General features: G+C 40.0%; 1 protein-coding gene across 1 annotated transcript in view; it reads right to left on the reverse strand.

Moving 5' to 3' along the window:
* Positions 1–15,488, reverse strand: part of LOC119647030 — a 32,366-nt gene extending 16,878 nt beyond the window's left edge. Inside the window, exons 1-12 of the mRNA XM_038047775.1 lie at positions 15,443–15,488; positions 15,264–15,385; positions 14,942–15,155; positions 14,735–14,879; positions 14,557–14,681; positions 14,303–14,482; positions 10,792–10,877; positions 10,273–10,537; positions 5,914–6,115; positions 5,423–5,850; positions 1,494–2,041; positions 1,151–1,275 (exon numbers count right to left, since the gene is read on the reverse strand). Coding sequence (XP_037903703.1) covers positions 1,151–1,275; positions 1,494–2,041; positions 5,423–5,850; positions 5,914–6,115; positions 10,273–10,537; positions 10,792–10,877; positions 14,303–14,482; positions 14,557–14,681; positions 14,735–14,879; positions 14,942–15,155; positions 15,264–15,385; positions 15,443–15,488 — 2,486 coding nt within the window. The remainder of the gene's footprint in view (positions 1–1,150; positions 1,276–1,493; positions 2,042–5,422; positions 5,851–5,913; positions 6,116–10,272; positions 10,538–10,791; positions 10,878–14,302; positions 14,483–14,556; positions 14,682–14,734; positions 14,880–14,941; positions 15,156–15,263; positions 15,386–15,442) is intronic.
* Positions 15,489–15,525: the final 37 nt, after the last annotated feature.

A 15,525-nucleotide genomic window follows, 5' to 3' on the forward strand; every position in this document is an offset into this window, starting at 1 on the left:
AAGGTCGAAGAATCGGGTGGCGGCGGCAATGACTTATATAAAACGCTAGTATTAACACCAACTTTTGCCAGGACATTAGAAGGGAAAGAAGCGAGTGGTCGAGGAAACACTGTTGTCCGATGAGTCAGCCGACAGAAAGCTTTTAAATACTGCAGAATGGGACTATATTAACGGCCTGTATGTCGCTAACGCCAAAGCATGTTAGAGTAATGGCTGTATCAAATGTTAGTCTGATAACATTACAAGCGTTAGAATTGCTTCATTTTAGGAGAAGAGTTCTTATGCATTGATGTTCTTTAAAGTGAACATTCTTCAAGCCAGCTTTCAAAATTCTTGTAAACATCTTGTATAAAACAAAACGTTATTAAAATCGGTTTACTTGCTATCGGAACGGATTTAGTAAATGATATTGGATTCTTGTGTGTCTAAGGAAAGAAGGGCCTTTTCCAAGGAGATTCAATGGATTTGTTTTTGTTCTAATTACCACTGAATCGCTTTAGTGGCCATTGGATGATGTATCTGCTTCCATATCGAAGTTTAGTTCTTTAAAATATTCCCCCTTTTTGGTACTTATAGCCTGGTTAAAATTATGAAGATTTGTGCATGCTTCGTGTTCCTAACTAAACTTGGATCTTCCTTTAAATCACTAGTCAAGTTATCTTCATCGAAACCTTGTGACCCGCAAATCCGCGATCTCATTGTTCCATCGAAGTTGAAGCCATAAAAAAGTAGCCTGATGTACGAGGCATTATGTAGTTTGTAAGTAATTATTTTGAGCCGCTTCATTTTAACTTCTTTTCTTGAACCACGTGTCATCTGTATCTACTACAGTGAAACCTCAATAATACGTATATCGATCATTCGTAAGTTCGGCTAATTCGTACAAATTTGCCGGCTCCGAGAGTTAATTTTCTTTATTTTGCACTCCTCCCGATCATTGGTAATCTCCGATATTTCATACCAAATAGTCGGATCCTTAACCATATGAATTATCGGGATTCTACTGTAATTACTTCCATTCGTTAGCGGATCTCAACACTTTAGAGGAACATCGTGAAAATACAAATGCTTCATTGTTAAGTAGGAAACGTTGTATAAGAATGAAAACAATAGTTTTCCTTCCTTATTTATCATGACAAATTCTACTTACCTTCCTTTTATTGCACTCTCGCCTACTATCCGGCAAGTGACTTTCATTTGGCAGGTTAGGGTTTCTAATGGTCTTATGACGAGTCTTTTGGGTTCAAATATGACTTCGGCTGTTTCATCAGGATCCTGTAAAAGAACAATTTTATCAATCAGATATTTATCATCAAAAGCAATAAGCTTCCTGAAAAAATAATAATAATAAATTTTAATTTTAAATTCTTGTGAACCCAGGAGAGTAGAAAAGAAATCGGGGCCCGGTATGAAAATTAGCAGAAAAATACCGGGCCCGTCCACTCGCCAATAACCGGAATTCTCAATATTTGTGATAGTTCAATTATACTTACAATTATCCTAAAATTAATAATTCCCGTAATATTCGCTAAATTTTTTACTAAGAAGTCAATCCTTTTAGGGAAATCAACGCCAACGTCAAATTGTATTTCATCCATTACTTCCAATTCTGGCACGATACAATTGTGGCTTAAAGCTATCGTCGTAATTGTTGCTTCTTCTGGTAGTGTTATTGTATTTATATCATTCATTTCTGTTTCTAACGGATTTGCATCTATATCTTGTGGTACAGCCACTCTCATCTTTAGGACTGTAGTAAACTTTCCGCTTCTATTTGACGCTAGAAAAATTGGAATCTTGCAACTTTCAAGCCCTTTGATGAAATATAACTTTGGACTGAAGAGATATTCTTTCGGAGAGTTTGGCAATTTTGGAAACTTTTCTCGTTTCATCAACATATCGGAAAGAGGTTCAAAGTAGTCAAGTTTAAATAAATTTGAAGTGATATTATTTAGAATGATAAGATCTGGGTGAGGATCATCTATTAATCGATCACGAGTTGTTTCAACAACAAAGGTTGATGCTATCGGAGATACATTATCTAAAAATGAAAGAAATATAGTAAGGTAAACGTGCTGTTGAGGTTTAATTTAAAGGATAACTAACTAACTAAGCATGCTAAAGAGTTTTAGCAGTCTTAGAAGTGACCTTAGACTCTGCCTACAAATCACTTACTTTTCGCACCTTCTGCCTGTTGAGAATACCACTAGCGACGAGGCACATATAATACATAACATATACTTGGATTCTCTAAAGGTGGGAAATTTCAACGTCCTTTTAGCAATACGAAGGTATTTTACTTCAAGGATGATACCGTCTAAAGGGCTGCATTGGATAAAACTTGCTTTGGTTTTTTTAAGGTTTTGTTTCCAAAACTATGAACTGTGAACGCCCAGACATTCACTGAATTACATGTTTTTACGTTGAGATTAAGAGTGAGCCCTCATACATGCAAAAGGTATGTATACGTTTCTTTTTCATCGAATATAATCATGTTGGGTATCAATTAAGCAATCAATCAAAGTACTAAATATCAACATGACACTAAAGTGAATAGTCGGACATGCTAAATTCATATACATTACGGGCTAAGTACAAATGTAAGTACTTTGTCAGGAACGCGGTTTTGTTTGGATATATGAAATCTTGAAGAGTAAACCGAGTTATTTCCCGTCAACTCTATGTAATTAAGCCATAATGGCCGGAGGTGTAATGCTTCAAAATACCAAGGGATGGTAGTGAATTTAACGTGACCATAATCCCAGTTTAATGAATACTGGCAATGAACCCGGCTCCGTGCTTTATGTAATTATGTTCAATTCCACCACCACTGGCTGGCAATAGGATACACTAATGAGGTTATTGCCAACAGCCATCATACCTATCTGCATTCGGAGCCAGGAAATAAATCGCCTCCACAGGTGCGTAATAGGGTGCATTCGTTGAAAATATAACCCCATACAAAACCAAATCACACGCTCTACCATAAAAATAGATGGCAGAAGATTCCCCATAAGGGGCGGTAGATTGCAGTCCTCAAACATTCTTGCAGAGCTAAACTTAGCTTAGAAAGTTTCCAAGGGGAGAGCGAACATTACAATTCATATGTTACTAGCTGAACCCGGCAGACGTTGTTTTGTCTGTGTATATTTGCAAAAATAGCGGATTTTTTTCAGATACTGGAAGAAGTGAACCAAGCTTTTCACTTTGGTACTTAGAGTTGGCTAGGAGGCAGAGGGAGCAGCAACCCTGTTTGCTTAGCCAACACCAAATGGCTAAGGAGACCCTACAAGTACCACCAGGAGCTGCTGTATTTACATTGACTTGCTGGTCAATATGCAGTTTGCGAATGCTCCGAGAACTAGTTAGAGCCATCAAACTCGAATCTGCATGGGACTCATTTGAAATGGCTCAAGCTACAAAGCCTTCCCAGAGGTTGTCTGGTACCATGTGAACCGAGGGCATATGTCGCAAGAGAATTCGTGGGGAATGTATTTTCCCCTTGTGGAAGTTTCATGGCGGTTGTGCCCATACCGCAGTCGAACTCCTTGTGGCTCAAGCGTGGAATTGCGCTGTACAATTCAGGTACTGTACCCTTTAGTCACGGTAGAGTTGCTACGTACACTTCGCATCCACCACTGTGTTGGTGCTCTGATTGTGGTCACCAAATCAATCAATGTCCGAAGTGGACATTGAGGTTAAACCGAGACGGTAAGCACTCATGGTAAAACCACTAGAACTTAATTGTCTTTTCACTTTGAATCTGGGTGTGAAATTACCATATTTTACAATATTCACCCTTTAAAACGATGTTGTTTGAAAGCATGCATTGTATTTCCGAATATCGTGTAAAAAGTGTTTGGATCCTTGAGCAGCTCCAGCAATTTGGGTTAGAAGCAGCTTGGCGGCTCGATTAGCCATGGTAAATTGACTTTGTCAGTGGAACAATGCATACCAGACATTTCTAACTGAAATTTCAAAGTGCGACAATATAAGCACAATATAGCGACTAGATCGATGAGGACATTTCAATCCATTTTGTAATGGTAGTCTTCATTATAATCGAATGCTGCTTTATCGAAATTCATTCTCAATATTAATTAAGCATGTCGTGAGCGTTGTTGAAATGTTTTGGCAGATCTTGAAGTGGAAGTTCAAACTCGCAGGTTCTCAAATCGTGCATCTCGCTTTTCTGATGTTTCAGTTTCTCTAATCCGGCCACATTTTCGGGGTGGATCTTCTTCTCTCATGTTTCAGTAACTCTTGAAATAGAAATTTTGGTTCTTTTTATTTCCAGTCTTGAGTCTCGTTCTTCAGATATTTCAGCAGCTCTACTGGTTGAATTTTTTGGGTGGCATTTTCAATAATTTTCAGAATTTAATGTTTCACAAATCATAGTCATTATTTGCCATGACGACTAGTTGAAAGATGTATATGTTGACACATTACAGCGTCATTTAATAGCGAGTTAGCGTGAAGATATACAACATATATAGCGTAAAGATGTTCTCTATTAAAAAATTTTTCAATTCTCATGACGTTTCGGAATCTATAAATCTCCAACCAACTAGCAACATTCATTTTTATATAATATTACACCCCCTTGCATCGTTCGAAAAGGTCGTGTTCACCGTTACAGAGTTCAATCATCATCATCATCGGCGCAACAACCGGTATCCGGTCTAGGCCTGCCGAGGTCCACCAATTTGATATCCCCCCAAAGTTCAATGCTGTCCTATAAATCCACAAAGCGCAGCCAACATCTCCAGAAAGGATAAAGACCTAAACGAAAGTTTCCGAACAATTGCACTGATCAACGTATAGTATCATATATGCTAAAATCTCAAATGGGATAGTTAAGACCAGGTCTTGCGTTCAGGAAAGGGCGTTTGATCATCTTCTGCCTAAATAAAGCTCTTTTTCACATCTGGCTTCTCAAGGACAATAAGAAACATATCATTGGGTGTAAAGAAACCCTTAGAATGCATACTTGCAAGGGAAAAGATGCCAGCTGAATTTCTGTATAAATCTGAAGGTCTTTTGACCAATGAACCCCGATAATAACCGAAGGCAGAGTTGCCGTAAACAATAGGATTCCCCAAGGTTACATCCTAGGTCATTTTCTTCTCAATTTGTACACTGGGATGCAAATCAAATAGTCAAATTCTCAAGCAACATCAGTATTCTCCAGTAAGCTGATGACTTTCTGATTATTGCAACAGGTGACGCAAACGAGGAGGTAGAGCAGTTCTTAAATCAACAATTTTGGGAAGTTTTTTCCGACTCAAGCTTATTATATATAACCTATGCATGTATGTATATTCAACAGAAACATTTCATCATTACTGCAACATTTCTGTCTGAATTAACAAATTATATTACAAAAACAGATAAAAGATTGAATAATTCTAGTCAATCATACCACATATATCAATGAATCCAGAACTTTTCGCGCTGATTTGAGATACCAATTCTCCTTCTTTAGGCCTGCACATTTCTTGTGATTTATCCAGTTCAACATTATCTTCAGGAATACTAGATACACTCGAAGACGTATAATCATCAAATCCGCAATTCACTTTTTCCATTTGATTGCATGTCATAAAATGATTCTTCGACTCAGTATTTAATTCTTCATCTTCAGTTTCCCAGTTATCTACGAATTCATCAAAGTCGCGAATTATCAAAGGTTCCTGTACTCCGTCATTATCAACCTCTAGAGAAACTACTATCGGAGCACACATCGGATTTCGCACAATGAGTTCTTTCTTCTGCAGTGAGCAAATCGGGGTATTGCCGAAGTCTATAGTATCAGGGGTAGGAATGACTTTGATAGGATCCACAACGCAACTGTAGAAATAAAAGTATTAGATTAGACGTTGCAAATAACGAATATATAAGACTGTGGACAACCTTATAATCACTTCAAGTTGACGGCCATTTTCTACCCGAAATAAAATCTTCTCCACGCATTTTCCGAGGCAGGTTCCATAATATTCGATTCGAAAGATTTTTTCTTCTTGAGGGTCTAGAATATGATAGTTTGGATCACAACTTGCAACCCCTCCGAAAGAACCATCACAACCGACAAATTTGATGATACCAGTGATAGAACCTAGAGAAATGGTTTATCATTCAAAAAAGTAAAAATAAAGGGTGCAAATAGTTAGTTAAAATATATATTATATTAACTTCTGCAATTATGATGGCCCCAAACCCAGGTAAAGTAGAAGAATTTGATCTAATACTCCAGCTAAATTGCAGAAATAAAGGATGGTCAGCAAAACTGGGAATAATTTTACTATACTTAATCCGACCTGATTTCACCACTTTGTCAAGCAGGTTACAAAACATTGACCCAGTCTTCCGGGTTAAAATCACTTTAGGAAAAGCAGCGTTTCAGAAACCTGACAAAAAGGCTCGGGTTGGATTCTATCAATGACAACGAACACACAAACAGAACCCAGATTATTCTATTGGAACCTGGGACGTGCGATCCTTGCATAGATCCGTGGTAATGAAAGCCCTGTTTTAGTTCTGGAAACGGAGTGCTTGGATAGTGAAATTATAGAGGGGAAAGTGCATACAGTCAGGGTTGAAAACGTTCGTGAAACAGGAAGTCGTATTTACGGTTGATAAAAAACAGAATGAATTTGAAAATGGAAATGGGGTAATACATCGGGGCAATGGTTGGTTATAGTCTTTACAGAGAAAGATAGTAGTTATAGTAGACAGTGCCTTGTTGCCTCCAGTAAAAATATGGCCATGAGCTTGACATGCTTCTCGCATTTTCGTATTCAAGAAAGGACTTACGCATCACTGAATGACCAGACCTTTAACCAAATCTATGTGCAACTAGGATACTTGACACATTCCGAGTTGCTGACAGAAACGGATTATTATCTTGTGAAAATCATGTATTGATGTCGTATACATACAACTCAAAGAAAAAAATCAATCGTTTCCAAAAATTCAACACGATAGACTATAGAATGAACCCATAACACAGGCGTATATGCCATCTGAAGAGGAAATAAGTTCACATTTGCATGATTTTTCAGATGAATCGATCAATAGACGAAAATTAAAGATATAATCGCTGAAAGCAAAATAGGGTTTGAGACTCGGCACAAATGAAACGATTGGTTCGACGATGAGTGCAAACCAGAACTATACGAGAAAAACGAAGTCTTTCGACAATATAGTAGTAAATTATAGTAGTAAATTAGCACCTGAAGTAAAGTGGTATTCAAACGAAGTCTAGAGACAGGGATGGAATCGTAGTTAGCATGAGGGGCTTCATAAACAAAAGATAGGAGTCCTACTTCTTGAAACTCCTGAACCTTCCCAGTTCATCAGCAACAACAGAAGAATTTTCTTTGGAACGTGAGCAGCCCATCACTGAAGAGGAGGTAGACGAAGAGAAACTACCGGGTGACTGGTGTAAAAGCATTATTCATCCTATTCTCAAAAGATGGTATGCAAAAATTAGAGACGCACCTCGCTACTATACACGATTGACGAATATCAACATGACTTTGGGGCTGGGCTATCCACCAAATATTTGGATGGTATTAGTCGCTCAGCACTGTATAAAATATTGACATTATTTGGTATTTCAGCAAAACTGATCCGGCTGATAATGACCATGAGGAGCAAGAATACGCTTTTCAATTTAGTCCTTGTAGTTAGAAAGCTATTATTTAAGTCCGACTAGATTAGTAGTATATAATAATAATCGTTGGCGCAACAATCCATATTGGATCAAGGCCTTGAAGTGTGTTAGAGCACTTCATTCAAGACCGTAACGGTACACCACAGTACACTGTGGGAGGCAATGTGGTCAGCATTGCGCTCGCCCGAGATTATTACCCTGATTTGACTCAGGTACTCATTCCCAGCTGAGTCGACTGGTGTCCGACATCCAATCACGATAACAAATTCCTCTGCCCCCAGCGAGATTTGAACCGCGACCTTCCGCTACGACAGCCCAGCGCTCTAACCACTTGAGCCATCCGGACCAGTAGTATATGCTGACGGCTATTTATATTTTGTTCCAATCTTTTCTTGGCGCAAACGAGACGCAGATAGACCTCGATACGGTAGGAAAGAAAACAGAACTCATAATAAATAAAAACAAAAATAAGGTTATGATGCAAACCAGAAAAAGAGCACCGTCTGAACAAAGTATCACTATTGCTGAATACAATTTTCGAAATATTGACAGTTTTGCATACCTAGGAAGTAAGCTGAAATTGACTACATAAAAATACTTGGTTCTTCTCACCCCAAAGTCAAAATGCATACATAGCATAGTGCTGTACACAGAGTGATAGTTGACCGATGGAAAGATCTCGTTACGCACCGGGCTGATAGCAGTGAAGCAGTTGGGGAGTACTGTCTTCAAGTGAGAAATGGGACTCACCTAAAGTGGCGTAGCATCACCATTCTGGTTATCTGGTACCATAGGAACCAGGATGGCCCTCTGAGAATATATGCTCCAGGAGAATTACAAGAGGATGTGGTTTGGGTTATTTGCGGCTCGCGGTCTTGTGGGAGTTTCACGGTGGTTGTAGGTCCAAGTGTGGAGCTGCGCTGCATAACTCGGGGGACTTACTCCTTAGATGCCGCAAGGACATTAGACAGGCTTCGCGTCTGCTGGTATGAATGACTGAGTCTGCATTTAATATATAATAGTTCCGCGGTGCTAGTCACAGCGGGGATTGTGGTCTCCAGATCAATCCGTGTCCAAAAAGGACCATGGGATTAAGCCTACACGGTAGGTAGGTACTTAAACTTCCAGTACTTTCATTAGATTTGCGCTTCGATGACAATAAAAATACTGAATGCCTTTGAAAGGAAGGTCCTTCACAGAATATTGAGAATATTTCGCATAGAATACGAGTTACAAATCGGGGACAACAACGAGCTGCATGAAATCTATGGTGAGTCAGAAGTCTTGATTATGATACCACTATAAAGACTTCATTGGGCGAGTGTCATCTACTGCATATGGACGACGTTAAAATATCCCAAAGGGTATTCATGGGGCGAGAATAAACCAAAGCATTTTAAAAGGCAAAATTAATGGAAGGAGGATAGTCGAATCAAGGAAAAGATGGGAAGACTCAGTCGACACTGCCGATGAAATAAAAGCGTAAGAAGTTGCGAGAAGTGTGCTGAAATATTTCGTAATTAGACCCACGGGGATGGTAAAAATTGTTGGTATCCTCACTGGTTTCCATGTTAGATGTATTTCAGGTAAATGAAAGTCCGGAGCTTACGTCATAGGACTGTATGATATTGGTTAGTCGTACTGTTAGGTAATTTTCTTTGATATCATTGTTATCTATGAAGGGACAACCCAAATATAATCCTGGTGTCATTCAGCACCAACCGACCGCGTTCTCTATTGATAAGGTAGTACGGTACATGATAGTATGATTTTGTGTGTTCTGTCAACACTTCCTCAGTTTTCCAGGTGGAGACTCGCCTTTGCTTTATTTTCCGTATTTCTCCTTGATTAGCGTTTTCCACCTTGTCTAGACTATGAACTTCATTTTGTTTTCATTGACCCTAAGCTAATATTTTTACCCGACTTCTAGACACAAAAATAACAAGTGTTTCGAACCACTATACTTAGTTGGTCGGGAAAGCTACTATTTGAACGGACGTGAATAATGACCGGCCGCTGGTATTAGCTGAGGGTATTGGGCACTCCACAGTGGCAACAACCGATACTTTATTATTTCATCTTCCCATACTTTTAATTTAATAAAAAAAATAAAATCTAGTAATCAAATGGTTCAACTATAACAGAAAAGCTCTTCTTCTTCTTCATTGCGAACTCTTGGTCGCGTTCGAGAGAAGAATCCTCTGAAGAATTTTTGGCCCCCTACATGAGAATGGACGATTCCGTAGCCTACATAACGACGCAATCTATGAGCGATACCATGACCGTCCGGTTGTGGATAAAATCCGACTCAATAGGTTACGGTGGGCGGGTCACTTATTCCGTATGGATGAGGATGATCCAGCCCGGAAAGTCTATAAGCGCAATATCTATGGTAGAAAAAGAAGACGAGGCACACCCTGCCTAAGATGGAGCGATAGCGAAGGCCAGGACACCAGAAATCTTTTAGGGATATCGAATTGGTGGACCTCGGCGCAAAAGCGGGATGTCTGCAGTTCCTTATTAAGGCAGGCCTAGACCGGATACCGGTCATAAATTATTCAATAAATGAAGTTAAAATATCGAAATTATCAACTTACTTGTATTAAGAGCTTTAACCCGAATGCATCGTCTTTCTCCAATGGTAATGTTTCCCAGCTCTATATGACAAAAATTCAAAATAATATCAGCTCCTTTTGCATTGCCAGATAAGGTTATTGGAAGACGTATGGGTTTTGTGTTGAAAGCTAAGTAAGCTTGACTTTTGAATTTCATCCTTGTATCGCCGCGGCAACTTGCACTTTGTGGCTTTGGAATAAACGTAATACGCATTTTAAAAGATGAACTGGGTGGGATGGTTGCACTCTGAAAGAAGTATAGGAAAGTAAAGTAAATGAAGAGTCTGCTCAAGAATCTCTATTATTATTGATATCAATGTGCACAACAAAACTCCTTTTCAGTCGACTTTTTATTTTATGCTTTTTTAGCTTTTAGTTCAAAATTTTTTTGCATGGAACTCCTTTATTTTTTATTTGATTTGATTCTAACATCAATTTTAAAAGCGTAAGTATATGTTGCATTAAAAGAAGTTAAGGGTTAACATATAAATAAGCATTTACCTTCGGTATTATGATGAAATGATCATCTATGTGTTTTTTATCATGATGTTCTCCTATATCATTGGATCTTGGTGAAAGTTCTGATACTGCCGATGAAATCAAATATTTATTACGAATGTAAATAACTTAATAAATTACATATTCGTATGTATGTATTCAGTCGGATGGGCGAATAGGGTGTAGGGCCAGCCTGAGAGTAGGCTCATCCAACTGAGGAGGACCTATTTGCTGGTCATGTGTAAGAGGCAAGGGGATCCGGAGTCGAAGCAACAGCACGGGGATCGTCCTTCATGCACTGGAGAAGGTGCTAAATGGGAAGTTTGGTCTTTAGTATGCGAATTCTGAATGCCTGCGGTACATTCGGTTTAAAATAAGATCCTTACTCTGGTGGTCGAGTTAGTCAGAATGGATATTTTTCCCAGATTACGGCGTGGCTAAGAGTCATTTACGTGTGGCTGGCAAATGGCAATTCCGCTAGGGATAAACTAGCGCTGGAGGTGTGGACCAGTGTTGAGGCCAGCCTGTCGGAGATGGTCAACGAGCATTTTCTGGATGACAAAGGCGAACACATGGGATCCATCCTCTGCTTCGGTTCTTCTCAGGTGGTGCTTGGGTTCTACGTTATAGCATGCGAGGACCAATTCTCCAGGGGCTTTCTCTTGCGCCGCCAAGATCAGCGACACCTGAGAAGGCGTAAAACTGAAAGTCGTCTATACGACGAGATTCCCAGGAGACCGGTCGTTTGCATCCAGTTGCCGAAGTTCCGCATGAGTAATGACAAACTCGTCCAATACCTGTGCTTCCAAAACCGCAGTATTCCTATGGACATGCGCATGGACGGTTATCAAAATGGAGGAATCTGCTCCGTATAAACGAAGAATGCGTGAAGGTACTGGAAAAGGCAAAGCGCGGTTCGGAGTCAGGAACGTAAATGTAAAAGTGTTCCATTCCGCGAAACTGGACGACGGAATCCGGCAAACGCCTTACCCAAGCAGCTCATGCGGAGGGTAGCCCAGATAAGTGCGAGTGCCCTGCATGGGAGGCGATTGAACCATTAAAAAGCTATAAAGCAAATATTATAATTTATTCTACAGCACAAGAGACACTGATCGGGACAGATCTAAAGCATGTGTCGTCGCCAGAAAGAGCTTTTCTGTGCCCGGACCTGAGTTCAAGCGACCTGGTCGTGGTCAAACTGGAGCAGGCGGAAGCGGAGAATGTGCATATTTCCTCGATTTACATAGCTCACGACTGATCAGCTCCACCCGAAGAACTGCAGCATTTGACGTTCACCATCACAACAAAGAAGATGAACCTGTTAATAGGCTGCGATGCTAATGCATGGCATATGCTTTATAGCAGCTAGAAAATCTAGCCTAAAGACAAATTCACGAAAACCGCTCTCCACGAGGTAATTGGCGCGGTTGAGCCATTATTATAGTGAAAGTTGTGTACTCTAGCTGCATTCCTGGATATAGAAGGGACATTCAACAACGTTGGTACCAACGCTATCAAGGAAGACCAGTAGTGGATTGAAGGGGTATCTTATGCTTCGGATAATATCCATGCTAACAACTAGGAGAATCCAGCCTGATCTGGGCGGTAACCACTTGACCAGAGTTGTGAGCAGAGGCATGCTCTAGGCTAGTACCAACTCTTTGGTGCTCTGGTTGGTAGCGATGGGCGAAATTTTAGACATATTGGACAGGAGCGAGGTAAAGGGGTGGCGTACGCAACGCAACGCAAAAGGAACTGATCCTATTCACCACCGGAATCGGAGTACCTGTGTAGCCTTCTACACCTGTAAAATAACATTCTCTGGCCGAGAATGGTTATTTTGGTGTACACAGCTGTGGTGCGCCCCATCCTAACACACAGTTCTATTGAATGGTGGCAGGCGCTAAGCGAAAAGTACAATAGAACGAAGCTTAATAGAATTCAGAGAACCGTGTGCAGGTGCTACCGGGGTTCTGCAGTCCTGCCCAGCCGATGTTCTCAATGTACTCCTACTCTTCCTCACTCTAGACCTCCATATTAAATACGTTGTAGCGAGCAGTGTTCTCAGATTGCATGAATCCGAATGTTGAACAGCGAACCCGTACGGCTATATCCTAGACGAAGTATCTCGGGAAATCTGATCATTCCCCACGAACTACACCACATGCAAACTGAACGGCGACTTGTTGCAAGGCTATGACACAGTATTTTTACCGCGAATCAAAGATGGTCTGTAGAGTTGATGGGGGAGTTTTCTCGAATACACACAGTGTACCCGAGTCGTACGGTCTCCCAGGTTTCGCCAATTCCAAGCGGAAGTACTGGCGATATTGGAAGGCTATCGACAGCTGGAGCATGATCCGAGCCCCAAGCGTAACAAAGCCATTCGGAGCGACAGCCTAGCGGCCATTAAGGCCTTGTACTTAGCGGCGACATCCTCCAGGATGGTGGGGCAGTGAAGAAACGTGTTGAACAGTCTGGACGGCACACTCCAAGTCACTCTTCTCTGGATTCCCGGTCATAGGAATATAGAGGGTAATGAGGGGGCTGATGGATAGGCTAGGCGAGGCTCTGTTCTTGGCAGTCCTCCGGTGGGTATAGTCTGTGTTCCGTTGACGACTGTTATGGGGGGAATCTACTTGAACTACTTGGCAGTCGCGGACTTCAGATGGCGGAGGTTCACCACCTGTACTAAGTCAAGGAGGATTTGGCCCGCTTATAACAAAATCTGTTTGCCGAAACTGCAGAGAAGAGTGAGAAACTCTCATTCACCTCCTTTGTGATTGCCCAGCTCTAGCTTGAGCCACAGCGCTAATTGGGCTCCTCGGAGCAGCCAATGATATCTATGTACCTGCCCGTAGACTATATGACAACGAAATTTATTAACGATACCACTACCGTCTCGTACTGAATAAAATCCGGCTACTAGTTTGCGGTGGGTGAGTAACCTAATCCATATGAGTATGATCTGGCTCGGAAAGCTAGGGTAGCAAAAGAAGACATGGCAAACCTCTCCTAAAATTGAAGCGATAGCGTAGGCCAGGACGCCAAACAGAAATTGGAAGACCTTGGCCCAAAACTGGGATGTTTGGAATTCCTTATTAAGGCAGGTCTAGATTGGGTACAGGTTGTTGCTCCGTTCATGATGACCAAAAACAGAAAAAGGAACACTGGGACGATACTTCTATCATTTTCTTAACAGCGTGAAAGCACCATACTAAATAAGGATACAGAAAGTGGGAGGAATTCCTGCAAATTTAAGCTTGACATTCATTTATGTGTATGCGAGGTTTCCTTCGCTTTAAGGTGCCATTCACATCAGTACAAGTTCAAGTTCAATTACTTCGGTTACAGTAACCACATGTGACCCGGCATTGAAGACTGAAGGGTTGCTAAAGTGATCATACTGAGATTTTCGCATAATAATACATGTTTCATAACTGACGAAGCATATTATAATAATATAAAATAATTGGATCCGAAAATAAAAAAAAGGAATTAGATAATCACAAACCTTCTTTCACTTCGTTTCTGCACCATTTTACTTTTAATGGCTTCATTGATTCATTGCAAACTAGGAAATATTCGTCCTTCGAAAAGCCATAATAAACCCCAACAAAACGAAAATAATTTCTACTGATGTACGGTTCATAAAGCTCCACTTCATTGTAGAAATTAACTTTATATTGTTGTGCTGAACACAAGGATTAGTTGAAAATAAGAAAAATGAAATATAATAAGAGGAGCAAGGTTCATTTGCAAACTTACTGCCTTCTATTATCAGCAACTTATCCTCAATGCTGCAGTCACCCGTAGGAGCTACTGAGAAAACGAGTCTAGTGCAAGATTTCCCAGCAAATGAGTTTTCATCGGAAAGGAGTTCAATGTTTGAGCTGCATGAAAAGCAATATTTAGAAAATATTCATCCGCCTCTAATACAACTAACCTTTTCACATTCCACTTGGTGGTGAAAATTATCGGCTTCTTGTTCGGGTTGTAAATGCTCATGCAATAATACGAGTTAAGATTGAGAACACATTTCGGGAAAAATATCCTTTTTGGGACACACATTTCTGCCGAAATGAATTGTACTGCAAATGTGGGATGGAAGAACTTAGTAACTTAATTTTTTCAAAAGGGCTGTGTTATTTACTTATGATTGGGACCTCTATTGTAACTTTTGGATGTTGGATGCTGATAAAGATGTTGTGCCTTCGGTTTATTTGATCCAGTTTGGAGGTGTTTTGAGCTGGTTCGTAAAATACATCTATATTTTTTGAAAGTTGGGGTTCTATTTGGCGGTTTTCGTCAGTTTGATAAACGAGATCGTTCGGGAAATCTGAATTCAATGTAATCTGAACGAAATTCTACAAAAAATATGATTTATTATTTTTTTTTGAAATAAATTAAAAATAGGTAGAAATGAAATAGATTTCAAAATAATTGGAAATTGTTAAATTGAAGAAGATACTCACAATATCATCATTTTTAACTTCGATAGTTTTCTTATAAGTCCGGCCCTTTCCATGTTGTGTGAATACCAAGACTTTTGGCTTTAGACTTAATCTTTCCAGAAATGCACTATTCTTCATTAATCCTACGAATCAAATTCATTAAAAGTTGGATCCAAATTCCTGCATAAATAATAACGTACTTTTCTTTTCATCACAACAGAAAATCTTATTAGACTCTGTTTCCATTTTCCGGTGTTGCAGGTTCTGTTCCGAAATTTAAATG

This window comes from Hermetia illucens, chromosome 1 (assembly GCF_905115235.1).
Source record: "Hermetia illucens chromosome 1, iHerIll2.2.curated.20191125, whole genome shotgun sequence".
Lineage (NCBI taxonomy): Eukaryota > Metazoa > Arthropoda > Insecta > Diptera > Stratiomyidae > Hermetia > Hermetia illucens.